Below are 27775 nucleotides of genomic sequence, written 5' to 3' on the forward strand. Positions count from 1 at the left end.
TAAGGGTGGAGAGGGAGGGGGAAGGGGCCGAGAGCCGATCTTCCACAGGCCTGAAATGCAACCTCACTGTGGCCCTGGTCTCACCCCCTGGAGAATTCCTCTGCCCCCTGCCCTAATTTTAGAGGCAAAGCCCTGCAGAGGTTAGTTCCCCAGGTCTTTGAATGATTTCATAATCCTTGGGATGTTTTGTCATCACAGGGAGTCGCTGTGGAAATGACAGTGGAGGCCGCAAAACAAGGACCGTGACCTCGATGGCAGAGAGACAGAGAAAGTTCAGACAAAGATAGATTTCACAGACTTTGGTCACTGGGGAGAGACAGGGGACCCAGCCGGTGGCCTTCTCTACCTTAGACTTGCTCCTCTTGCCAAGCTCTGGTCACTGGCTCTATCACCAACTTCCCAAACCTCCTCCAGATCATCTGTGCAAAGGTGCAAGGCCCTGCCACACCCAAATCACAATGATCTAAGGACCATTTGCTTTTGGCTCTGGAACCAGGTCCCAGCAGAGTACACACCCATGTATACACAGGTCAGCCTGGGGACTGGCAGGCCAGAGACCCTTTAGCTCATCCTCCCAACTACATCTCTCCTGATTCCACCAACTTTGCGGAGTCCACTACGCAGGATGCTATTGGCATTTGAAGTGAGGCAATTCCTGATTGTGCTGGACTGTGTGTCCCATGTGTAGTGTCCCTGACTCTTAGTCACTAGATGCCTATCATATGCTCCTGGTTGCTTGGAGTGTTACCCCTATACTACAGGCTGTCCAATGGGCACATGCCTGGGTAGCCCCCCACACATACACACACACACAAGCATACCTCTTTGGAGGTAGGGCCTGCGTCTTATTCAATTCAACCACCATCTACCCCCTAGGCCCCATGTCACTGGTACAGTGCTACTGCGAGCTAGACATGTCCTCCCTCGAGCAGTGTCTGTCTCCATAGAAGCAACAAACAAACGACTATGATACAAAGCTAAATAAAACCAAAGAGGTCGCCTGTGGACCTAGCACAGAGAACCAGGCCAGGTATCTGGGGCCCTGGGTTGGAGTCTCACAGTGAGGAGCAATCCTAGCCAAGACCTAGCCAATTCTTTGAATCTCCCTTTTCGTATCTTTAATGAAACCAGTTTCCTAATAGTTAAAATATTCTATGGGCTGGGGATGTGGCTCAAGCGGTAACACGCTCGCCTGGCATGCGCGGGGCGCTGGGTTTGATCCTCAGCACCATGTAAAAAAAAGATGTTAGATGTCATGTCCACCGAAAACTGAAAAATAAATATTAAAAAAATATTCTAAGGGCTCAAGCTTGCGAGAGACAATGGGATAGGGACAGGAGGCTAATTTGATCTAGGTTTCAGAGAAGTGTGACATTTGACTGGCAGATTTCCACAAGCAGTAATGCCTGTATGTGAGTAAGTGTGACTCAAAGCAGGCCACTCTGCATGGTCCCACCCTGAGGCTAGGATGTCCCTTCTGATGAGGGAGCAGTGACAGTGTAAGAGCCCAGGAAGAGCACAGGTGGCTCAGCCACTTATGCCTCTGGCCAAGGAGGGCGGTCACTGGCCTATTTCCTGTTCCAGCTCTCCTCAGAGGAAAATGCCCGGGAGGACAGGCTGAGAGATGCAGTCCCGTGGGAACCCACTCCTTTTCACTGCAGCCAGTACAACCAGCCCAATCTCAGGAGGCCCTCCCACCTGGCCCGGGAGCAGGCCAGACACCCTAGGAGGTAACTCTCTAAGACTCCCCGTGGGACGCCCAACAAAACCCTTGTTAGGAGTCCACCAACTGCCAACCCTGAAAACGCTGGACAAGAGTCACCATGGAAATCTACAATCTGAATGGATGAAAACCACAGATGAACCACACCCTCAGGCCATAGCCTCTGCCAGTCCTTTCCCAATATAATGGAACCAGCTTTTGAAATGTGACTTCAATAAGGCATCCGTTTGTGGAGAGTTCTCTGATAGCAGAACTGAAACTTTACTCTGGCTTAACACTGATAAGAGACAGCCCTAGGGTCCTAGATTTTCCAAGTGCTGTGACAGAAGGGCTGGGACTGTCACAGGTGCACATGCACACCCCCGAAGGGCAGCTGGGCAGCAACTAAGCCAGGGCTTCCTCTCCTCCCGCCTCCACAGGCTCCTTCTACTTCCTCTCCACAATGTACTTCAGCGTTATTTCAACCAGCTACCACATATTCCTGCCTTCTCATCTGACGGAGCCAGGAGTAACAACAATAATGATAATGATGATAAAAGGCATTTTCAGACAAGTATAGAGTACAGCAAAGTTGCAGGAACAGCATGCAAACGGATGGTGCATGGAGCGCTCTGGGCCTGCGCGGCCAATCACAGCACTTCTGAGGCCGCATTTGCAGGACGCCCAAAGTCAGAGGAACACCCGGCAGTGGGAGCCAAGGACGCCAAGGGGAAGCTCGGCCGGGTCACGTGCTGCGCCAGAGCCTCGAAGTGCGCCCGCTGACGTAACTAGTCGAGAATTTAAAAGTCCCAAACTCGGAGGAAATCCAGTGCAGAGTTTTATGGCTAATCCACGCGCCGCTGTGGCCACTGGGGGTGCCCCCACGAGAACTGGTGGACCACACGAACTCAGAAGGAGCCCAGGGGCATGGCGCCGACGCCACCCATGGGTGGGGATCTCAACCCGGGCTGAGACCCCAAACTTAGGCAGGGACTCCAACCACGGGTGGGGATCCCAGCCACTGGTGTACATCCTGCCATGGATGCAGACCCGGGACAGCACAGACCCACCCGAGGAGACCAGCCCGCAGGTCCCCTCAGTCCCCACCCCCCTGCAGACACACTCCACTGCCAGCAGGAGACACAAATGTGTATTTAGATACTTTTCCATCCTTTACCAATTCCTGTCGGGGAAAGCCAAAATAAGCTTCGCTACCACTTCTAGCACGCCTTTGTCTGGCGGCCAAGGTCCTGGGGACGCCTGTCTCCTCCCTGACCCCGGCCGCCCGCCTCCCTGTGGCTGCGGCGCACTTACCCGCCCGGGGCGATCCAGGATGGCCCTCACCGAGCTGCCTTCCTCCGGGGACGCAGCGGCCAAAGAACCGCCGAGCGGCTGGGTTTTTTCAAGCAAAGCCACAGCGTTGCGTGTGGAGTCTCCGAGGCCGGGTCCAGCCAGGGACGCAAACTTTCCCCGGGCAACGGCACTGGGACTGCGCGGCTCGGTGAAGGGCTCGGGAAAGTTGCAGCACAAAAGGCCAATGAGTGGGAGAGCGGCGGCGGCCCGGCCAGGCTCCTCCCCCAGCTCTGGCGCTCCGAGCCCGGCCAGCGCGCAGCCAGCTGCTCGCGAGGGCGCCCGCCGCGCTCTCCTCCCCGGCCAGGAATGCACGGGGCGGCCCGCGGCGCGCCCAGACGCACGGAGCACCGCGCGGAAGCGCACCCACTTGCCCTGCGGCGACTGAGCCAGAGGCCAAGACGGACACACAGACACGCTTGCCGCCCGCCCGCCACTCCTCAATATCCCGCAGACTTCTTCCAGGAGGCTTTGAGTCATGATAACTTGTTACAGTTCTTAGTTTTTCCACGGCACTTTCCACTAATCATGGCAACGCGGGGAAGGCATCAGCGTGTGAAATGACCACCAAGGCCAAGTGCAGGCCCTATAGCCCAACTCTGCAGTCCACGCTTCCTCCGCGAGGAGGGAGTGAGGGATTGCCTGCATGCTACCCGGGGAAACTTCAGAAAGAAGCTAAGGCAGAGGGAGCTTGGTTTGTTCCTTGAACCAATTTCTGGTTCTTATCTCCACCTGGGTGTCCTGAGGGTGCTTCGCCGCTGGTTCTAAGCCAGACTGTGCTACAGTTTGCACAACTGTTAACCTGCTTCTCTTTGGCTGTGGCACCCTCTGAAGTAGGCAGAGGCTACTTCACACCACTTCCGGCCTCCTTATTCCAAGGAACACGTGTGTTTCTATTGGTTTGTGAATAACACCCCCCCATAGAGCCTGAAGTGAACCCCTTCCTTCACTAACATCCACTGCACCCAGAAGTGTGCTTACCTGTCCTCACCATTGCAGATCACATTTTCTCTGGAGATTTCTGCAGCTAGACCCCAGCTGAGAAGAGTGGGTAACTATTTGTGTGTGCCAGGCTTCCTGTTAAGTTCAGTGTCAAAGAAAGCACTGCTATATTTTATACACTCAGGGATCAAAGGGCAAGACACTCACAAGTGACTCAGTGCTTCCTTTCCTTCTCTTAAAGAAACAGATGCCCAAGGACTGAGGGCCCCCAAAGGAAAATTCCCTGTAGAATTCATCGAATTTATTTCCACAAAAACATTCTTTGTTTTAATTCCATGATTCTAAGAGTCACCTTTCTGAGGGAAATATAAAGAGATTCTCTGTTCACATGTTTATCATGAGCTTATTGGAATATGCTATCGTGCCCATTTCACAAATGTAACAACTAAGACCCAAACAGGGTAAGTTGTTCAAAAGTATACCATCAGCCATTGGTGAGTAAGGACTGGAAGGCGCAGTCAGTCTGGCAGGTTCCTGTGCCCCACTCCCAGGCCAGATCTATTTATTGTAAAAACATATCCACTCACCCCCTTGTAAGCTCAAGCATTCCAGTTGGGCCAAACACAAAGGTGAACTTGAGGTGCCACCCCTGTTAGGAGAATCAGGCCCTCCCTGTTGACAGCTGCACAAGCTTCATGGCATTGGAAGGAACAGCCATGCTTTGAAACCTACTAGTGGATGTGATCACCAGAATGAAGGCCCCAGGGACATCGAAGTCTCAGTCCCAGGAGCCCGTGAATGTGTTAAGTGAATACAGCAAAAGGGAATTAAAGGTGTGGAGGGAATTAAAGATGCCAATCATCTGATCTTAAAATAGGGACATGATCCTGGATTATCTGGGGGGCCCAAGGTGATCACAAAGGTCCTTCCAAGTACAAGAGGAGGAAGCAGAGAAAGAGGAGAAAGATGAGGAGAGAAGCCGGGATAGAGAGATGGGATGGTGGAAGCACACACAGAGGGCTGGAGATGCTGGTTGGAAGATGGAGAAAGGAGACATGAGCCAAGGAAAGTGGGCAGGCTCTAGAAACTGGAGAAACAAGGAAATTGATTTTTCCCAAGAGCTTCCAGAAACAACACAGCCCTGAGTGATTTTAGCCCACTGAGACCCATGTTAGATGGTTCACCTACAGAGCTGTAAGAAAATAAATCTGTGTTGTCTTAAGCCATGATTTTGTGGCATTTTATTAGAGCAGCAATAGGAAATTAATACAGTAGGAACCAGTTGTTACTGTGATGCCCTCTCTGAAGGATTTTAATAAGACGGCATCTAGGAATTCATCAACATCTCTGGAGTCTCACACAATTCATTCATTGCTGGGGAAACACTCTAGCTGAGGAAGGTTGACCCAGAACCTCTGAGGTGTCCCCAAGATCAGGCAGTGCAGTGGCCATGAACAGCCAGTGGGAGTATGTCCCATGTAGGGCATACTCATTAGAAGAAGAATTCAAAGACTCCCAACATCACAAGGGATTGAGAGTAGAATCCTGCTATGCATCAGAGACGTATCCACACCAGAACCTCACTGCCAACCTACAGAACCCTGGTCCTAGCTTCAGCCAGGAATGGGGCCGGGAGACACCTGAAGTGATGGGAAGGGTGCACTGTGGTTCTTCCAGCTCCTGGCCAGGGAAACAGCACAATACCAATTTGCAGGAGAGAGGTGAATGCATGTGAGTCTGTCTTGGTGCACCTGGAATTTATAGAAGACTGAATCGCAGCAGAAGGAATGTGCTTACAAACTGCATCCATGACTATCTTTTCTGTTCTAAGGATTCCCTGGATCTGCACACAGGGCTGTGGCCTCTGCAGCAGCGTGACCTGTACAGGTATTTACAGCTGCCCTCATGTGGTAGGTGCTGGGCTATCTTCTCCAGAGTCCTGGGGTTTCTGGAAACTTTTTGTGGTAATGGGGATTGAACCCAGGGTCACTCTATCAGTGAGCTCCACCCCCAGCCCTTTTTATTTCAAGACAGGGTCTCACTAAGTTGAACAGGCTGGCCTAGAACTTGTCATCCTCCTGCCTCAGCCTCCTGAGTACACTACCAAGCCCAGCTTCTAGAGTGATTTTAAAGGCTGGCTGGGAGGCACTCACTGCATCTGCAACTAGAGTTTGTCCACTTCTGTTATTTCTTTGATTTTGCATAAGATTTTATGTAGAGAAAAGTTACATTAGGAGGAAAGGAAAAAAATTTAAAAGAGGACATAGAAAAACACCAATTTATAGAGAACTTTTGCTATGTAATCCTAGAACCCAAGGAGACACCTGAAGAAAGACAGTGACTGACCCAAGGTCAAAGGCAGCCCAGCCACAGAGCAGATGTCTTGATTGCAGACTTTAAAAAGGTAAGTGGAGAGGACAATATAATGAGCCCTACATATATTACCCAGCCCCCACGTTATCAAATCCTGGCTAAGGCCGTTTTACCCACATGCCCTCTTCTCTACTGCTTCCCAGATTATTTTGAAGTAAATGTCAGGTAGCATCATTGCATCATTAACATTTCTGTTTGAAACTCTAAAAGACAAGAACTAAGAAAGGAACTTTTATAAGCTAAATCTTTATTTGTCCTACTCTTTTCTAAAGAATCAGCCCTGCCAAACCAGAAAATGTAAGTAGGAAAAAACCACACATATCAGGTCCCTGGGCTGAACTTTACTGAAAACCTAGTGCAAACAACAACTAGGTGGTTGTTCAAAAGCAGATTCCTGGACCCAGGCTCCAAACGTTCTGGTTCAGGAGGTTGGAGAAGGGGCTCAGAAACGTGCATTTTAACAAAAACATTCTGGATCATCCTGATGGAGATTCTTTTCAATCCCCACTTGCAGAATGCTAAATTGGAACTTTTGTGGCAGGTGGCACTGGTGCCTCCAAAACTTGGGTTCCCTTCCTCGTCTCCTTCCTGCTTTGTTCTAATGGTTGGTTGAGGCCTGGTCCTGTGACAGCCTGGGTCAGTGAAACAGAGGAGAAGTCAACCAGGCCTTCTGGAGACATTTTCCTTGCTTTTCTTTTTTTTTTGGGGGGGGGAGGTACTTGGGATTGAGCTCAGGGATATTCACTCGCTGAGCCACATCCCCAGCCCTATTTTGTATTTTATTTAGAGACAGGGTCTCACTGAGTTGCTTAGTACCTCGCTATTGCTGAGGCTGACTTTGAACTTGAACTGCCTCTGCCTCCCAAGCCACTGGGATTACAGGCAGGTGCCACCGCTCCTGGCTATTCCTTGCTTTTTAGGGGACACAAGATGTCATAGCTCCTGCCCTCCACGTGTCTTCCTGTCTGTCAACATTGTCATGGGAGGGCACAATGCCTTAGAGCAGCCACCACCAGCTTGCAATGGTGCAGCAGGACGTGAACCCACATGCTAAATGTGGATGGCAAGGAGAGGAAAGGAGGTGGGTGCTCAGAGCCACCACTGAGCTAACGAATCCCTTCACTTCAAGTGCCCTGCCTCTGCACTTCCTGCTGGGAGAGGTGATGAGCCTCCAGTGCCAAGGCTTTCTGGAGTTGAGTTGTCTGCTATTTGCAGCCAAAAGCACCTTCAAAGACCCACAGACTGTAAGGCCAAGAAGTGCTTGCTTGGTAGAGATCAGACATCAGGCACAGAAAGAAATGATGAACCACAAAGCAAATGGTCGTGTGCCAAGGAAGTCTTCTGGAATATAAAAGGCCAACCGATGCCTACGCCAGTCCTGCCTGTCCACCACACAGCGCCCTGCTCAGCATCGGCAGCTCTCGGAATACACTGCTGTGGCAGCCAGATTTTGCTCAGGCTGTGAAGCAACAAGACACGAGGTTAAGAAGCCAGGGGGAAATCTGTGCAATCAGCGTTCCAAGTACCCACATGGGTATAAGAATGCACAAGGCAGGCCCTGCCTAGGAAGATGGGCTCTGGTTAAAGAGACAAGAAGCAGGGACGTGGAACCAAGAAGCCCAGCAACACGGTGCAGTAGGCACTGGAGCTGAAGAGCTGGAGGCCCGAGCAGCAGGAGAGCCCTCGCCACCTCCGCCCTGGCCTAGTGACGTCCCAACTTCATGCAAACATGTGACGGCTAGGTGGTTAACAGGGAACCTGTGATGCAGAGGGACAGAGGCCAGACCTCCCTAGATGAAGGATTTACTAGCTCCTTGCTGGGAGTTGGGTGTCTACATCCAAGTTCCTATGTGGGATTTGTTGACATGCACCCAGGTGGAAGCATGGGAATGCGGGGTCCTGACTTACAGCATGTTACTCTCAGAGAATCACAGGGCGCCTAGTTGGGGCACCCACTCTGCCAGGCAGCATAAGCCTCTATCAGCTAAAGGGGATTCATTCACTATTCAAACCACTTATTGAATACTACATGATCTCAGGCCTGTGCCAAGCACTAGGGTTAAAACATCAGACGCAAGTGGCCCCTGTGCCCGCTCCTACAGTTGAGGAAGGAATGACTGTCTCACAGCAGAGACCAAAATGAACACTGAAGCCAGCCTTGTGAGAGGTACGGGGAGGTTTTCCAAAGAGGAATAGTTAGGCTGGGTTTCAGAGGATAAGAGGGTGTTACTATGTTAGGATTTCTCAGATTAGAGTATTTTAATAGCAACACATTTAAAGAATGTTAGGGGGCTGGGGCTGTAGCTCAGTGGCAGAGTGCTTGCCTAGCATGTGTGAGGCACTGGGTTCAATCCTCAGCACCAGATAAACAAATAAAATAAAGGCATTCTGTCCATCTACAACTACAAAAAAAAAATTAAAGCATGTTAGGGAAAAAAGACAATTAGCACACCAACCCTGAACTTTACAGATAACTGCTGGGGACAAAAATAAAATAATACATTGAAATAAATAGGAAGCAATTTGAAGAAAGATAGTAAGTCGATACTTGAAGTGGCTACAAAAATAGTGAGCACCAGGAAGGTACTGTGAGTGAGTGGCCCTGGTCCAACACTGAGCAAGAAACAAAGGGCCACAGGCTGGGAGGAAGGGAACACTCTAGGCAGTGGGAGTTGCATCTCCTCAGTGTACCTTGTGACTGTAAGACGGGGTGAAGGACAGGTGGTCAGGGTAGGTAGTAAATGATCAGGTTGGAAAGATGAGGGCTAAATGGGATGATTATCAAAGAAAAGGAAATGGGTTGCTAATACCTCTGGGGAATCCCTACTCCCAACACAAGCAGTGGCTAATGGTTACCCCAGGCTGCTCTTCTCCTGCCTGGTACAGTCACAGGGTGGGGAGGAAGGAAACCTGGGATCTATAAAAAGGCAAGACTCACCCACTGCCTCAGACACCCAGCTCTGCGTCCCCTTCTCTTGGTCTCTTTTTAAATAAAACTTTTCTGCACTTGCCTCAGTGGGTGTTTCTTGGTGTTTATCCTTCAACACTGGGGGAATGAAGACCAGATGGCGACTTCCAAGGCAGTATCAACTTGGGATAAGGCAGTATTTCATCAGTCATCCCACAAAGACTTCCTGAGCACATATACAGAAAGGGACTTTCTGAAAGCAGAGACTTCTCCCCACTGGGGCTATTTCTATGTCCCATTTTTACAGAATCCTTCTCACCAAAGATAAAACATGAACCAAACAAGAGGTTTAAACATCAGTCTCACAGGGAACCTGGTGGTTTCTAATAAACTTTCCACCTTCAGGCAAAACTCAATTCTGCATTTTGTCAGGTGCCAAAAACTTACACTGGAGAAAAGACAGCCTCTTTAACAAATGGTGCTGGGAAAACAAGAAGTCCGTATGTAAAGCGATTGGAAATAGATGCCTAGCTGGCTGCAGTGGTGTGTGCCTGTAATCCCAGTGACTCGGGAGGCTGAGGCAGGAGGATTGCAAGTTTGAGATCAGCCTCCCAACTTACAGGGGCCATAGCAATTTGGCAAGACCCTGTCTCAAAATAAAAAGCAAAAACAGCTGGGATGTAGTTCAGTGGTTAAGCGCCCCTGGGTTCAATCCCCAATACCAAAAGAAAATAGATCCCTATCTCTCACCCTGCACAAAAGTCAACTCGAAGTGGATCAAAGACCTTGGAATAAGACCAGAAACTTTGCAACTGCTAGAAGAGAGCACAGGGAAATGCTCCAACACATTGGCCCAGGCAGTGATTTCCTGAGTAGGACACTGTAGCTCAGGAAATAATGCCAAGAATCAATAAATGGGATGGCGCCCAACCAAGAAGCTTTTGCACAGCAAACAGCTAAGAGCGTGAAGAAAGAACCTATAGAATGGGAGAAAATGTTTACCAGCTACTTTTCTAACAGAGGATTATTATCTAGAATATATAAAGAACTTAAAACTCAACATCAAAAAGTAAAAATCCATTCAACAGACAAATGAACTAAACACACTTCTCAGAAGAAAGACGCATGGCTAAGAATTATATGAAAAAAAATGAAAGTTGCTCAATATCTCAAGGCACCAGGAAAGTGCAAATCAAATCTTCACTGAGATTCGGTCTCTCTCCAGTAGAATGGCAATCATCAATGACACAAATCATCATAAACACTAGTGAGGATGGGAGTGGAAGGGCTACATGCTGTTGGAGGGAATGTAAATTAGCACATCCACTGTGGAAATCAGTATGGAGGTTTCTCAGAAGACTAGGAACAGAAACACCATATGATCCAGATACTTATCCAGAAGAATTAAAGTCCACATACTATAGCGATACACGTATATCCATGTTTATAGCAGCAGAGTTCACAATAGCAAGCTGTGAAACCAGCCTAGGTGTCTGTCAAAAGATGAACAGAAAAAGAAAACGTGGTATATTTATACAAGGGAATTTTATTCAGCCACAAGGAAGAAGGAAACTATGCTGTTTGCAGGAAAATGAATAGAATTGGAGAACGTCATGTTAAGTGAAATAAGCCAGACTCAGAGAGACAAGGGTCATAATATGTTTTCTCTCTTGTCTGGATGCTAGAAAGGAGAAAGGGGACAAAAGGGGATCTCAAGAAAACAGAAGAGAGACCACTAGGGTAGAGGAAGGGGGCCAGGGGCGGGGACAAAGGGAGACACTGGGGGATAAACTGGTAGAAGCATGTTGTATGCGCGTACAAAACGCCACAATGAAACCCACTGTTCTTCATAATTAGTATGCGCCAATAAAAAAAAAAAATTCTCTCCCAAGGATTCATGGCCCAATTGTTTGCAAAGAAACTTGAACCAGACCATGGTGTGTTCTGAGGGTTTTCTCAGGAGAGGACTCCCACAGACACATGGGCAGGAGCAGGCAGAGCTCGAGTTTCAGCAGGACCTTCCCCTGTGGGAGAAAGCCCAGCTGGTGCTCCCGCTCTGCACCCCTGCATCCCCATGAGCTGGAGAACCTGGGAGCACTTTTCGTGGTGCTTTCCTGCAATCCCCCCGCACAGCCCTCAGACACAGCAAAGGAAGGCCAGCCACACAACACAGAGGCTGCAGCCTGGCTTGTTTTGCCAAAAGCGGGAGCAAGCCTGCAGAGGCAGCTTCCTCAGACACAACCCAAGCTCAAGATTATGTTAAACCACCACTGCTTCCAGGAAACAATCTAGAACAACAAACTTACAGACTTGCTCTAGGGATGTTTCCTGAAGCTGGCAACAGTGTCACTTGTGCACTAGTGTGTCAGTGGGTTGAGAAAAAAGAACACTGATCTTGAAAGCAGAGAAACGTATTCAATGATTTGGATCAGTGGCCCTGACAGGCTGTGTGGCTTTGAGGGAGACACATACCCTCTCCAGGCCTTAGGTCCCTCATTTGTAAAATGAGGCGGCAGAAGATCCTGAAGGCCCTTCTGGGTCTGACATTTCACACTGTGAATGCCTGAGCCAGGCGTGGTGTGGCTCCCGTTTCCAAGGCCGGCATCCTTGCTACCCAGCATCAGGAGCCAGAGGCTCATCTGCCCCGACATCCTTCCTACATGGCCCAGAAAGGCAGTCTGGCCCAGGGCTGAGACCTCAAGCCCAGGGTTGGCACTCCCACCCTTTCCAGATTCTCACTGCCTGCCAGCTCTGGCCATGTGCACTTAAATACCAGCTGCTTGGTCACTTGCCAGAAAGGGTCTCTTCCTCCAGGACTGTGCTGTGGCATCCAGCAGGCGGGCAGGGCCAGGCAGCTCTCCATGCTGCCCCTCCCTCTAGAAGCTTGGGATAGGCTGGCAGCTCCAAACTTCATGGCCAGACAGTCAAGGCAGTCTGTCCCGGGAGATGCGCTCAGCACTTGCTTCCCAAGTGGTATGCCCGCTCACCCACGCGGGCACTTTCTCGCTCCTGCTAATGTTAGCATTCAGCCTTCTGCAGCCACTCTTGGCAAGAGGCTAACCCCAAAGCAAGACTGCATTCACTGCGAGTGCCAGATGGTTTGACCTTGCATCCAATACAATATTGCAACACTGAGGCCACCCTTGTCGGAGGTGGCCACAGGATGGGAGGGCATCAGAGGGCCCTAGCACATTCCAAAGAAACCAGAGCCAACTATGTGAACTTCAGCAAGTTCCAATTAGCCACTGGGTAAAAACACAAGTCCTACCTTGATAATAGTATTAAGATTCAAATGGTGATGATAATGATAGTAATGATAAAACAATAAGCCCTGGTGTTTAAGTGCTTACCGCAGGCCTGCAGGCAGGCTGATAGGCTTTTCACATGTTATTTTTATATAATCTCCTTTGTAATTCTAAGGGGTGGACCCTAGTATTATATTTTTCACGTGAGGAAACTGAGACTTTGAGTAGCTGAGGAACTTGCTTGAGGTTGAAGAGTCTAATAGCAGACCGGAAGTTAGACTCAGCCTTCTGCTTCCAAAGTCCTGTCTGACCTCATTTTCTAGGACAGGAACCTTCAAACACACCTGATAGCTGGCTGCATTCAATTATTCAATGGACACTTATAGCATCATGCAGAGTATCAGGTGCTGGGTAACCAAGAGCCATGCCCTGGGAGTCTAATGTTCCCCAAGAAAGAAGAGCATAGCTTATCCTCCTGGCCAGAGGCTGGAATGACTCTACATCCAAATGACCACAAACCCTTCTAGGCCAAGAACTTAGACCTTGATGCCCTTCCTAATCCTGTGTTGGAGGTACGAGGTCCAGGCAGGTGAAGGTGTGCTGTGCTTTAAAGAAGGCACAGAGGAGTAGACAGGCACCCTGAACGCCCGATTTCTCAGGCTGAGCACTGGGTGTGGAGTCAGCAGCCTTGTGGTCACTCCACCACATCACATCGACATGCCTGCCCCTGACCGTGCACCCCACAGCTCTTCCTGGTGGAGGAGCCAGTGCCCCACGCTGCCAAGTGCCATCCCAGCCCTTCCCCCACAGGCGAGACCCCAGCTTCCCTTCTGAGCACCTGCCTGCGAGCACATTCACCAGGTGACTGCCGATCCGCTGTGCAGATGGAGCTGCCTGGAAATTCCCCCAGCTCAGAGCCTCGTCCATGGAGTGCACAGTCACAGTCAAGGCGTGCTATCTTGCCTCATCTACTCCCATTTCCACTCTCCTTCACCCCCGGACACATCAGCCCATTCACCTGCCAAGGCTTGGTACAGTCCTGTGCCTCCCCCAACAGAGTGGGAGCAGGGCTTGAACCTCGGCCTGCAGCCCGATCTCCTCAAGCCCAGGCCCTCCTCCCCCAGATCTCCCCACTCACCAGGGGCAGCTTCAGGGCCCTGCTCTCCTCCTGCCATGGTGGCTCAGCACTGGGCTGAGCCTCTGCATCCTGGGATCCTCTCTCGGCCCATCCTCCCACTCCGTGAGGCCTGGATGTGTCCTTCCCCTGAGGTTTTGATTGCCTAACCTCTTGGTGCCAGCCTTGCAGAAGGAAAGGGCACTAAGGGTATTGGTAATCAGGCCTGTTGCAGGGCCTTCTCTGGAAACAGAAACCCTTCCACCATCTCTGTCGGAATCACAGGCTGCTAAAATATTTAACATTGCAGACAACTTAAGAGGCATTAAGAAAGAAGAAAGGAAAGTCGGGCCCAGGTGCTGTGAGCTGGGGCCTGTTGACACTGCATGCTAAGCCTCTTTCTCACCCTGCCGGTTTCTTAGGACAAGAATAGTACAGAGACGTCAACCGGAAGGCGGCAACTCTGTTCAACTTGGCTCCCTCCCAGGAACCCTAGTGGGTGGGGCTGCTGGGGGCAGTGCAGGTAGGTAGGGGTCCCCAGCTACTGCGAGCCAGCTGACCTTGCAACCCCCTCTGCTCAGGGACAGGCCATTCTGCAGGCCTGGGAGTGAGGCCACTGGCAAAAGCAGGCTGCTGGGGGGCCAGGAGTGTGCCTCCTTGGCCCAGTGCCAAGGTGGTGCCTCCTGCGGGTCCTTATTGCTGCACAGTTGTGCCATGAACACACCTCAGACTCCACCCTCTAAGGACACAATCAGCTGGGGGCTGGGGTGTGGCTCCGTGGTAAAGGGCTTGCCCAGCATGCAGGAGGCCCTGGGTTCCATCCCCAGCACCACAAAGACTCCACCACCTGATTTTCCCAGGCACAGGGCCAGGAAGCTGAGGGGGAGGGAATCGAATGCTCTGTGAGCACCAAGAAGTGCCTAGGAAACTTCTAGGGCTTCACACACAGAACCTATGCAGTAGGTGAGGGTCACTCTCCTCTGCTCTCCTCCAGCCCCATGCGGCTAATTCAGTTTCAATTTTAGCTTGTTTAGTTAAAACCAAACGAGATCAGCCATTCAGCTCCCCAGCACCAGCCTTACTTCAAGTGCTCAATCGCCATAGGAGGCTAGCGGCCATTATATTGGACAGAGGAGATACAGAACATGTCCATGGCTGTAGGAAGCTTTCGTGGACAGTGTTGTTTCCGAGAACAACCTCCCCAAGGGTCCACCCAGCGGGCAGGTTGATGATCAGGGTTCTAAACACGGCCTTGAGGTCCAAGGAGCTTTCCAAAAGAGAGGGTCCAGTCCTTGCTCTTACTCTTTGTTAGCTCTCTGACCATGCTGCCTGTTGGACCCTCCATTTTCTCAACTGCAAAAAAGGAGACACAGACAGAACATCCCTAAGGGCTGAGGTGTTGCTGGATATAAAAGCAACAGGGAGAACTAAGTGAAAGGGAACTTTTACCAAGTGCTTGTGCTAGGTGCTCTTAATAAAATGGCTCACTTAATCCTAACCACATTGTACAGGAAAGATTGGGACCCATTTTACAGGAGAGTAAACAGGTTCAGGGAGGGCAATAGCAGCTCCCAGGTCACAGAGCTAGAACCTGAGTTGGAACTTTTTTGGGGAGAGAGTACTGGGGATTAAACTCGGGGGCCTTTCACCACTGAAGCATCCCCAGCCCTATTTTGTATTTTATTTAGAGTCAGGGTCTCACGGAGTTGCTAAGCGCCTCACTGTTGCTGAGGCTGGATTTGAACTTGTGATCCTCCTGCCTCTCCTGAGCAGCTGGGATTACAGGCATGTGCTACGGTGCCTGGCTCTGAGTTGGAACTTGAGCTCTGCCAACACCCAGTCTTGTGTTTGTCCTGCTCTAGTCCCGAGTGGGGTCGTCTCCTTGAAAGCCTAGAAGCACAGTTGGGGTGGCTGGGGTTGGCAGTGGGCTCAGTGTGGATACGCAGGGAAAGCACGATGTCAACTGCCAGGGGCCAGAGTCCTGTTCTAACTCTGCAGCCAGTCAGTTCCCTAGTCCTCCCTATCTGAAGCCTGTTTCCTCCTCCATAAAATAAGAATGCCCCCAACTTTCTTTCTAGCTCTACCAGGAGAGTGTCCAAGGTCCACTTCTCAAACATTATTCCTGGAACAAGCCCCAAACCATGTGTGATGCTGTGGCTCCTACCGGTGACCCTAATGACAGGCTGCAGGAAGGACAGCTGGGTCAGTTTGGACACAAGCAATTTGGAAAATCATCACCTTGCCCTAAAACTGGTCATGGATTTCCCAGGAGCAGGAGTGGCTCTTTGCTCCCCTGGGCCCAGGTGCACTGTAACAGGAGCCCCAGGGCAGAGGAGCTGGAGAACCAAGGGGGTGGCTACCCTCCTTCAGCCACCTGCAGAGAATCTGGCCCCTGCGTCCGCGGAGACGGGCGCCTTCTGTGTAGGTACCTCATAAACTGACTTTCCAAGGAGACTTGGCACTTGCCCAGATGCCAGATCTACCTCTTGGGAAATTCACTTTAATTATAAAACACAAAAGCTTCAGGACTTAAAGGCTGCATGTCAAAGGGCCCTTTGGCTTTTATACAGGATGGTTCACAATGATAGAAGTTGTGCGCAGTTACGCAAATCTACCTTGTATGCCGTCTTTTGAATCTGTGATCTCATTCCATGCAGGAACTCCTTGTGGGCCAAGCTGGGTAAGCGAAGGAACCCCACTGGACAGACAGCCACCAAGGCACAAAGATGCAGATTGGCTGGAGACCAACCTCAGTTCCTGGGGCTCCCTACTTCTGTAGGGACAGTAACAATGACCATCTTTCTCATGTTCCGACTGTACACCAGGCACTTTCCTGAGGCTTTGGAAACACTGTTGTATCATCAACATCACCACCAGGGAGGTGGCTGAAATGCAGGGGAATCCGTCTTCCTCAACAGCCCCCAAGAGGGGAAGAAGGTTGCTACAAGATCAGACCCAGGGACCGAGATCTGCTGTCCTGGCTGTAGCTGAGGGAACGATGTTGGAAGAGACTTTTTTCCTTTTGCTTAATTTACACAGTTGTAGTCATCCTCTAGTCTTATTCTTAAACTTGAAAACATGGTGTCACAGCTGGTAATTTTAGGAGTGACGAGAGAAGGAAGAAACAGAGACCAAGTGGGAAGGTGGCGTGGGAGGACGGGAGAGGAGCGGTTCCCGTGTGGCTTTCAGGTTCTGCCAGCGCTTCCTCGGCAAGAGGCCAACCATCCCTCTCTGTTCTTTCCTCAACTTTTCAACCCAGCTGCCCTTTGTGATTCAGCCTAGATCTGAACAAAGACGCTAGGCAATCTGGGAACAATTTAATTCTCTTAAAATGCACTAATAATTGAACACAATACCTTTCTCCAAGTGGGAAAAAAACCCCTTTAAATAAATGCTCAGCAAACATAGCAGGGTGGTATCCAAGACTGATCTAGAACCACATGTGAACATGAGTGATGTGTAACCAAGATGCCAAATTCTAACCGACCCTTCTACCCAACATAGAAGGTGGTCTATAAAGGCGAGACCAGTTCAAGCACTTTCAATGAGGCCGTCTCTGGGTCCCAGACTCCTCCACGGGGAGGACCACACGATGTACAGACATGCACCCTGAGCCATCTGTCCATCTGTACCTACTTGTGAGGCAGTGGCTGCTAGGACTTAAAGCCACAGGCTACCCCTGGCACATCACCAGCAGTACCCGCTGCAGTATCTAAGTTGGCAAGTAGAGCAGGAAACATCTTGACGCTGCCTGTGCATATGATACTGGGTTACCCAGCCATCCTGTCACCAAGACGGCCAAAGAGACCTCTAGGTGCAGAATTTGACATGGGCTATAGGTTCTACTCAAGTCAGCAGGATCTTCAAAAATTCAATAGCAGGGAGTCACCTGGTATCAAATAAGAGGGTAGAAATTTGGGGTGTGATTTGCTTTGCCCCTCTCCTAGTGACTTAAAACATAATTTCAATGGCGAAAAAACAATATAAGAGGGCACACAAAGAAAAACACAATGTATCACCGTAAAAGCAATCTCAAAAATTTTTAACTTGCAGATTATTGTGGGCTACACTGTAGGAGAGAGGAAAGCATCCTCTCCTTCCAAAGCAAGATATTTCAGCAGGCAAAGAATTCTGTGTGAGAAAGGAAAAATAGCCAACTTGTGCTCCTCAGTCTCGGGAGCATTGACTGATCTCCCAGAAACAGTTCCACACCGGAGACGTGGTCACTCAACTCTCTGAACTAGGAAAATGCTGACAGGGAACCTAACACCACTGAGCACCAGAAACTGCCAGTGTAACACGTTAACCAATGATCTCTCAACTTCCTGGCAATCTAATGAGGCAGGTACCGGTGCTGTCGTCCCCATTCTACGGGCGAATGAACTGAGGCTGGGTGTGTAGCTAGTAAAGCAGAGCTGGGTTAGGAATTCAGGGCCCTGGCCTTGAACTTCCTCCTCACTGCAGTGCCTGGCAATGTCCACAGAAGCCTGACCATCCAGCCTCCCACGGACTGCTGCTGGAATTGACCTTCAAGTGCAATACCTCTGCTCCTAGCCCCTGCACCTTCTGGCCTTGGCAGGACCTTTTCTTTTCTTTTTTAATTTATTTTTTAGTTTTAGGTGGACACAATATCTTTATTTTAAGTGGTGCAGAGGATTGAACCCAGTGCCTCACGCATGCCAGGCGAGCGCTCTAACACTGAGCCGCAACCCCAGTCCTGGTAGGACCTTTCCTGAGACGTCGACACAACTCTTTTGTGGTAAGAAAGAATACTGAGTCTCCTCCCCAATGAAAAGAAACATTCTCGCCATTTGTGTTAAACCAGTAGGAATCAGCCCCCTGGGCAGACAGGGATCCTGTGGGGTCCTGTGGGACGATATGGCCTTCTGGATCAATTGCCAAAGCCCTTAGGTCTCTATAGCTAGAGTATCCAAGAGAGAGGAGCCACTAGCCACCTTTGGCTTTGGAGTGCTAGGAATGGGGTCAGTTCAAATCCAGATGTGCTGTGAGTATAACACATGGTACAGCACTTGCCTAGCACATGTGAGGCCTGAGTTCAATCCTTAGCACCACATAAAAATAAAAAAATAAAGGTGTTGTGTCCATTGACAACATATATATTTAAAAAATAAGATTGCAGCTTATTGCCTTAATAATTTTTACATTAATTTTATGTTGACATGGTAATATTTTTTGCATACTAGGTTCAATAAAATATGTTGAAGTTAATGTTCCCAGTTTCTGATTAGGTTTTCTAGTGTGGCTGCTAGAAGATTCAAGGGTACTTCCGTGACTGTGTCACATTCCTATTGGACAGAGCTGGTCTGTGCACTTCCAGAGAACTTCAGTTGCCTCCTAAGGATAAGAGGGGATCCCATTGCCTATTTGCTCAGGGTTTACCTCCCATCACTGCATCTGGCAGATGAGAGGGAAAGAATAATCACAATTCTTTCCAGAAGGCCTCAACCAATAGGGGACAGAGAAGAGCCCTCTCCCCGAAGAGCCGCAAGCACAGGGAAGCCTGAACTTCTACCACGCCTGGGTCTCCACGGGCCAGAGAAAAGCAAGTCCCGGAGCCAAATAATCTACAGAGAATGCAAGTTATGTCTGCAAAGGCCACATGTGTAATTTTTAAAAATGGAGGGAGCCACATTAAAAACAAAAAAGTGAATTTAAATTCAAAAATACATTTTAACCCAGTATATTATATAATCAGTATAAAAATGATCAATAATGAATTTTTTATATTCTTTTCTTCATACTGAGTTTTCAATATCTGGTGTGTATTTCGTGCCCACTCCTCACACATCCCCGCTCACACTTGGCCAGCGCCTGCTATATTGGACCCTGTGGCTCCGGGGGTGTATGAAAAGTCTCAACAGGAGCAAAGTGAACAGAACCACTGCAGGAACCTAAGACTCATGGCTAGGGGCCCAGGACCAGCCTTGCAACCTAGCCACCGAGAAATGTCTGTACAGAGTTTGATGACAGAAGAAAAAATGACTCTGTAAACAGTTAAGCTAAAAAACAGAGGGTGAAGTGACATTAAGACACTGAAACAGTAATCATCAGGTGGTACCGTGATGGTGGAGTTCTCTCTTTCCTTCATACACCTTACAAATAGGCCAGAAATTCTACAACGTCTAATGCACACTGAGATGTGATAATTTTTTTAAAGTGATAAAAACAATGAGCCATGAAATATTTATTGGGCTGCTCTCTCTCTGGCTAATTCTCCAAGAGGGAGATAAAGTGTGTACATCTTTAAACCCAAAGGCACTGATGGAGTCCCTTGTTGGGCGGAGGAGAGGCTTCTCTAGGTAGTCCAACATCCTTCCTGTGCCTTCACTGGGAATGTAAGGCACATACCAGCAAGGGCTGCAGGGAATTTTTCACTGGTCAGCAGCAGAAACAGGCGTCAAATGCAGCTTAGCCTGCATCTGTTTGGGCGGCACAGGCCTCCACACTGGCCCAGAGTCCTGAGAGTCACTATTGTGGGCAGCAGAGGCAGCTGGGAATTGGAGGAAGCGCTCAGACTTGAAAAACAGGTGACCATGCATTCTTTCTGCATGTGCAAAATATGAATCAAATCATTTATAAAATGCCTGCAGCTGTTGGTGGAGACATAGGTACTAATTTAGACTCCGACCCTACCGCACATGTTTACAAATGTGCACATGCACGCACGCACCACACACACACACACACACACACACACACACACGACAGCCCGAGATCTTGGGATACTGCAGAGCTTTTCCGGAGTGTGCGTGTCCACATGTTTCCTTACCCCCAAAGGATGAAACTTAAGCAGCAGCTCCGGCAGAATTACAGGTGACATTTCACTTAGGAAAGAACAGGCAGTCCCCCGAAAGTGTGAAAATCTGGCCATCACACACATCTGAAACCCGTGCTCCTAATCAAGATCTCTGGGCTGCTGTTGATGAGCCACACCTGCTTCAGAGATTAAACCAGCGCTGACCCATTTGCCTCAAAAGGCAACAAGCTAGATTAATGGGTGCCTGTGGCCAAGAGCACGAGGGCTTGAGGTATGATGTGCAGGTGGTGGAGAACATGTTCTGAAATTGATCGTAGCCATGGTTGCACAGCTCTAAGTACACTAAAAGTCACTGAATCGTACACTGTATATTCTTTTTCTCTTTCTCTTTTGCAGTGCTGGAGATGAGCCTCGTGCATGCTAGACAAGCACTCCACCATGGAGCTGCATCCCCAGCCTCATTTGTACACTTTAAATGAGTGGATTCTATGGTATGTGGCTAGTATCTCAATAAAGTCATTCTGATTTTTAAAGGTAGTAAGCACAAATATGAAAGGGACTCGGCTCATCTCACAACAGTGGCGCTTTGAGTCGTCTCCACACCACTTCACCTGCCTGCAGGAGGGGGCTGGCTCTCTGCCTCTCTTGTGTAAGACTCGTGTATAAAGACTACCCTCTTTAGTGAAACTCTCAGTGTGTCTGGGCCTGAGGAAGGCGCCGGTGAACTTCACTGACCTTTCTGGTCCTCCCACACAGCTGGTCTCATCTGAAGGGAATCTCGGAGCATCCTTCTCAGGAACCGTAGGTAAGGTAGCTGGGCCAGGCCCCAGGCTCTTTCTGGGACAATGAAAGGGTGCAATAGATAAGATAATGTTGATGGTAAGAGAGACATCAATCTCCTAGTCATTTTTGAAAAAACATATTTCCCAATGAAAGCTTTGAGTGGCTACTACACCAAAATCCTTCGGGCAGGGTGGGGTGTGAGGGAAACAAAGGTCATACAACTAATGGCTTAGAAATGCTTCCAAATCATCTAAGCCCCCTCTAAACATATCTAGACTGAAAAGCAGATAGATCTGCATCTCCAGAAAAACGTACGGCTGATTTCAACCCACACCCACCCAAGCACTGCCAGCCAGTGAACGCATGACACTTTGGCAGCGGTTTAAGTTAATAGAAAAGCAGCGAGGCATGTAAAACAGACAGTCCTCACTCCTCCAACCATTGCTCACATATTGCAGAATCTCAGCACATCCAGAGAGGGCAAGCGGGTATATCAGCCATTAGATATGTAAAACTTAGTCTTTTGGAAAACCACCCATCTATTGGGTTGACTTTTTAAAAATCAGGCTGAGTTTCACCCTTGAAGCTGAACCCACAAGAATTTAATTGAAGTACCTGTCAGCGTGTTGCTCTTCCGGAGCCAGGTGTTGCAGCTTTGAGTCTCCAGTGTCATCAGGCTCTGGGGGTGAAACACGCACCTCCCTGTTCCCAGCTGGAGTAGGGAGCTCAGGTCCCAGCTGTTCCTTGGCCGGCTGGTGCCCACTTGGGCTGTCCCCTCGCAGGGCAGCTGAGTCCTCCATCGCCTGACGGCTCCCTGGCAGCACTGAGTCATGAGCTACGCCGGCGATCATCCTTGCAGCACCTGTTTCTGGCAGGTCACCAGATGTGTGTGCCCATGCCTGGGCTGTGCTCAACGTGATGTCACCCTTCACTTCCCCAGCAGCTCCTGCCTTCTCGCTGGGCTCCTGGGGAGTGTCCAGCACTTCTCTAGCCAGTGGTTCAGGGATGCTCAGGTGGCCAGGGGCGTTTTGCATTTCCAGGATGCTGGCAACAGCTTCAGGCTTCCTTTCACCCCCAAGCAGGTCACTATTAGCCTTGGGCTCAATTAAAACATCCCCACGGGGAGGAGAGGATTCTAGAGCACAGGTAGATTCTGGCACATCACCTGCACCCACCGTGTGAGCCAAGTCCTGGGTACCATCTTCTCTAGGGTGACTGTCAGAGACCAGTGTTCCCTGGCACTGTTTTCCAGAAAGAATTCTGTCACCTTGAACGGAGGCCTCTTCTCCAAGGCTCTGGGGAGCCACCTGGAAGTCAGCAGCTCTCTCTAAAGATGTCCCCTGAGCAGCCACTGGTGAGGAAAGACCTGAAGCTAGTTCCTGCCCACCCCTCACCCGCTGTGAGTGAACCTCGGCTCCCAGGTCTGGCCTCTCACTTCTCCTCGCTACGAGTGGTACACCAGTCACCTCCTCCTCAACACTGGCATCGGACTCACCTGGCAGCTTGTCTGGAGCTGTATCCTGGGAAACCAGATGGGAAATCTTAGCCTCCACAGCCAACTCTGGCTTCTTCTCCACCCAGAGTCCAGCAGGAGGTGCAGGGAGAGTGGTAGCAGCCATTCCTTGAGTTCCATCTAGAAGCTTCTCTGGGCTTAGTAGCGTGGTGAGGTCCTTGCCCACCATACTCCTCCTAGCTCCTGCCTTTTCACTTGGTGCATTCTGGGGCTGGTCAGCAGTCAGGGCTCCAAGCACTGATTGCTCAAAGATTCTGGTGATGTGCTCCCTGAAGTCATGGAGCCCTACAATGGGGCTAGGCTGCTTGCAGCTTGCTTCCGTACCACCTGGTGCACCTCTCCTTAGATCTGGAGGTGTCTCTACCACCCTGTCCCTGCTGCCCTCTGTCTGTCTTGCTGCATCACCCACCATGCTGTCCTCGCTGCCAGAGCAGGCTGGAATCTCACAGGGCCTGGCTTCTGGAGCTGTGGCCACTTTGTCCTCCTCCGTCATCTGCTTACTCTTGGCCAGAAGAGGCATCCTGTCCAGGTAGGGCATGGAGTCCACAGGTTCCTCAGTGGTTCCAGCTTTGGGGCTTCCAGAGCTGGCAGGCACAACAGAGCCCTCCCCACCTGCAGCTCCTGGTTGCAAGAGGAGGCTGGCCGGCAGCTTTACAGAGGCAGCCTTTTCCAGCAGGGGCTCCTCCATGGGACAGGGACTTTCACTGGGAGCTGTGGGGCCCTCCGAGGAAACAGCTCTCAGACCACTGTCTTCTGCTCCTTTCCTGGCGGCTCCATGGATATGCAGGTAAGGGGTGTCAGGAGCAGTGTCTTTCCCAGCCGGCAGGGGCCTCTCTGGGTCAGGGCCAGCCTGATGTGCAGAAATGCCCTCCGTGCCTCTGGGCATCCCATCTAGCTCTCCAGCCCGTGGCAAGGCATCCTGGCAGCTGGGCATGAGCTGCTCAGTCTCGCAGGACTCACCAGGGACAGAGGTAGAGGGTCCTTTCCTGGAGGTGGGGCAGTGCTCAGTCTGAGCAAAGGTGTCACCTGGAGCGGTTTGCGGCTCCTCTGGAGCTTGCTGCGTCCCTGGGCCTCCTTCACTGGCACTCTCACCAGCTGCAGCAGCCCCCCCTTCACCACCCTGCTCCCCAGCCAGCGAGAACTTCTCAAGAAGCTCATGGGTCTCTGTAACTGTGGTGGCCAAGGTGGCAGGGCACTCCATTTCTTGCTGTAGGGCCGGCCCTGGTTGCTGCCTCTCTTCCTGGGCTTGATCACATGTCTGTCTCTCTGGAGCATCCTGGGTGGGTGTGACTCTGGGGCTGGCCAGTGCTGGGGCTGCCAGACCATGAGCTGTATCCAGGAGGGCCACTGAGTCAGGTGGATGAGGCGGGGCCCCCACTGTGTCTCTACTTGCCATCTCTGCCTTGCACAGGCCCGAGGGTGGGGGCTGTGCGTCAGCTACCCCCACGTCCCAGCAACATGCCCCTTCACGCAGGCTGCCTGCTTCCACAGCATCACCCAGCTCCTGTTGGGACTTGTCTGGCCCCTGCCCAGCACAGCAGCTTCCCTCCCCGCCCAAGCTCCCTGCAACAGAAGAGTCTTTTAAAGTGTCTCCCGAGTTAAGCAAGACCCCTGAAAGATGGCCACGGCTGCCTGCTCCCTCTTGCCCATTCTCCCCTAATGCAGGCAACTTCCGTCCTGTTGGAGTTGGCAATTCTGACTCTTCCAATGGAGAACTCTCTAGAACCAAACTTGGAGCGTCACACAGACTGTCTTTGGGGAGCACCCTTTGAAGTTCTGATCCAGATGCCTGCTCCTGTCCTTCATAACTGGGCAAGCACACGTCCTCCCGAGGCCCCGTGGGTACGTGGGCTGGGGAAGGACCTGCACCCTGGGTCTTCACACCCGAGTTGCCTGAATAAGCCTCTTTCCCACTTGCAGGAGGTAGAGTCATCTCCCTGAGCTTATCAATGATGGGTGCCCCCGTGTCTGACTGTGATGGCACGAGGCCGTTCTCAGAAGAGAGTGGGGGCCTCTCGGATGCAGCTTCTCTTGTCCCACTGTCCTCTGGGCGGGACGGGTTTCCCTGAAAATCTGGCTTCAGACTGAGCATCGTATCCACTGCTGGGCTCTCCTCACAGGGAGTGTTTGGCACATCCGCATGAACTTCCTGTCCATCTACACTGTGCCCTGGCCCAGAGGATTGGCCTGGGGACGCCAGCAAGTTCTCCCCATCACAGCTGCGGGGCCTCTGTGGGGACAGGTGGCCTGCTGTCTTTTTTTCCAATGTGCTCTCTACCTCTTGGGCTTTGGATACAACCTCTGCAGCAGGAGTCGACAGGAAATCTGATTTCTCCGATTCCAAAGCAGGAAGAGACTCCATTCTTCCCAATCCCCACGTGTCCTGAAGGGTATCAGGGCATCTGGACTGCAACCCCGGAACAACATCCTCAGTTTCATCTGGTGCTGGGGGCAGGAACGGCTTCTCCTCAGGGAAGAGCAGTGAGGTGGCTGCAGTGGTCACATTGGCACCAGCCGTCGCCTGCCACGCTACCTGCATTGACTCAGGGTTGGGACTGTCTATGTGTCCAGCACTGTTCTTCCTGGGTGGCTGTGCCGAGTCTAAGCTGGGAAGGATTCCGCTTTGTTCGTCGCCACTTTGTTTCGAAACCTCATCTTTGTCCCCCTCAGTATTGGGCTTGCCACCAAGAGCCTGAGACTCCTCTGCCCTCAGGTTTCCAGGATCTGTACCACCAGGTGGCTCTGGGGTGGCATCCTGGCTCCTGCGGTTGTCTCCAGCTGATCTGATCTCGTCTGTAGCCACAGCAGGACCCTCATCATCCTCGAGGGCCTTGGCTCCATCCTTCAGCCCCTCTGACCTTCCAGTACTTTCACTCGAAGTCCCAGGAGGAGGAGGGGGCAGCGGCATCCCTAGTGCGACCCCCTGGCTTTGCTCCCTGTTCCAGGACTCTGCTCTCTCCTGAGGCGAGGGGGCAGGAAACTCCCCAGTGCTCCCTTTTGGGTGCTCTCTCTGTCTTTCAAGATCTGATGCCCCCTCCTCCAATCCTCCCAACCCTGTATTCACCAGCTCTTTGGCTGCTTCTGCAGAAACTGGTTTCTCCGCCTTGGAAATCGTCTCCCTGGCCAACAGGCTGGATCCTCCTTCGGCAACAGGGATCTGAGCATCTGTATGTGCAATGGGGCTTGAAGCTGGACACGTTTCCCCAGTCGGAGGGAGTGGAGAGGGCTGGGCACTCACCAGCGAACCCCCAGCTGGCTGGCCACCTGCGGCCACACCGATGACTTGATGGGGTTCAGCCCTTTCTGTCCCTAACTGTGAGTGACCCTGAGCGTAACTGGTGTCCGGAGGCTTCTTGCAGGAACCGCTCATTGCTGCAGCCAGAGCAGGACTGTGCGGGTCCCTGGGCAGCTGTGTGTGTGGCAGAGGTGGTCCCATGTGCTGCCAGCAGCTTTCCCGGGAGGCAGAATTTGCCTCAGCTTCAAAGGCGGGGCCTGAATCGCTGAGAGGCGGGTGGCAGGCCCCAAGGATTTCCAAGCTTCCGGCTGAATGCGGAGGCGTCACCTCCACTGGGCCTGGATATTGTGGTTCCCTGGTCTCAGGTATTGGGGGCCACTCCTCCAGGTCAGCTGAGCTCTCCTTGCCCAGCTGGACAGCAGCTGGGGCCTTGGTGGCCACTTGTACAGAAGCTGGTCCTTGCCCGGACTCGGCAGGGGAGCCTGCAGCCTCCTTCTCTTGGGCCTCAAAGCCACCAGAGTGGGCCCCCTCTGCACACGGCAGCTCCTTCCTCGGCCCTGCGGGCTGTGCTGGCAGGATTCCCGTCAACTGGCCAATGTGGCCAGAGGAAGAGGAGTCCTGTGCCTCTTCCCTCAGCTCCTCCTCACATCCAGTACTGGGGACGATGGCAATTCCGCTGTGATGAGTAGAGCTGTCCCCCTCAGGGGTAAATGCCGCCATGACATCTCCCGGGGCACTTGGGGACGTTTCTGGTGCGGCTGTGGGGCTTGCCAAGCAAGCCTCTGGGGGGCACTCGGTGAAGGGCATGGAGGTCCTGGGCCACTCCTGCTCCCGGGGCGGTGGTAGACCAGGCAGCGAAGAACCTTCTGGCCCCCTGGCTTCCTGTGGGGTCTTCCTTGGCTCCGTCACCTCTGGGGACAGGAAGGTCGGATCCCGGCTGGCAGCACTCTCAGAAGTGGAGGGGGGGCTGCCGAGCCCAGCGCTGCCAACAGTGAAAACACTCAATGTTTCATTGGTTCTCAAGGGTGCCAAGGACAGAGCCACATCACGGCAGGTCACGCCAACCCGCCCCCACCCCAGGCCACCAGCAGCCTCCACCACAAACCTATGGGCCCCCGTGCAGCAGGCTGCTCCCCCTGGGAAGCCCTCCAGCCCCTCCCTTTCTCCAAGTCAGGCATTCCGCTGGGGGCTTCTGTGCTGGTCAGCAGCAAACAGGGAAAGATGGAGACTCATTCATAATAATCTAAAACACCAGACACCCAGGAGGACCTAAAATGGGGGTTTGAACCAGTTCCCTGTAGACTATAAGAAGATCTTGAGTGCTTCTGGGAATCCTTTGATGTTCAGGAAAAAAGCCCAAGTTGGCCAGGCCAGGCTTTGAAACGGAGAGCTATTCTTGAACACAGTTAACTTGATTCTCCGTCATTTGACAGGTGGTAAGAGAGACAACCCAAAAGTCATTTCTGTTTAGCATGGAATTTCTGTACCCAACCAACATGTATCGCTTGGAGTCTGAAATACCTCCATACCCCTATCGGTCCTGACTTGAACACACTTATCCGGGCAATGCATAGAAAAAGCAAAACAAAGCACGCAAGAAACTCAGAGGAACCGGTTCAGAGTCAAGGAGCTGCTGTAGGTAGCCGACTATCGCTATCATAAAAGAATTTGTCACATGCTCTGCTTGATTGTTGCCCAATCCCATATAGTTTGAAGTAAAAATATTATTTTAAAAATAATCATTAATAATTTTAAGGCCACCTGCAGTGGCACATGCCTGTAATCCCAGCAGCTCGGGAGGCTGAGGCAGGAGGATCTTGAGTTCAAAGCCA

At 51.3% G+C, this 27775-nt stretch overlaps 1 protein-coding gene and 1 long non-coding RNA gene across 15 annotated transcripts in view; one reads left to right on the forward strand and one right to left on the reverse strand.

Moving 5' to 3' along the window:
- Tacc2 (transforming acidic coiled-coil containing protein 2) overlaps positions 1-27775 on the reverse strand; it is a 186924-nt gene that overhangs the window by 102557 nt on the left and 56592 nt on the right. For 12 of the 14 annotated variants that reach the window (XM_078016276.1, XM_078018042.1, XM_078016882.1 and 9 more), the window contains 2 exons: positions 21811-26925; positions 21148-21249 (listed from right to left, as the gene is read on the reverse strand). The exons of 1 other annotated variant lie outside the window; for it this stretch is intronic. In XM_078016276.1, coding sequence (XP_077872402.1) covers positions 21148-21249; positions 21811-26925 — 5217 coding nt within the window. The remainder of the gene's footprint in view (positions 1-21147; positions 21250-21810; positions 26926-27775) is intronic. One more of the 14 variants, XM_078020344.1, reaches the window with a different exon arrangement.
- LOC144367365 (uncharacterized) lies at positions 4749-11010 on the forward strand. Its single transcript, XR_013426772.1, has 3 exons — positions 4749-5725; positions 5826-5881; positions 6304-11010. It is a non-coding gene; the product is annotated as an uncharacterized LOC144367365 (long non-coding RNA).

This window comes from Ictidomys tridecemlineatus, chromosome 1 (assembly GCF_052094955.1).
Source record: "Ictidomys tridecemlineatus isolate mIctTri1 chromosome 1, mIctTri1.hap1, whole genome shotgun sequence".
Classification (NCBI taxonomy): domain Eukaryota; kingdom Metazoa; phylum Chordata; class Mammalia; order Rodentia; family Sciuridae; genus Ictidomys; species Ictidomys tridecemlineatus.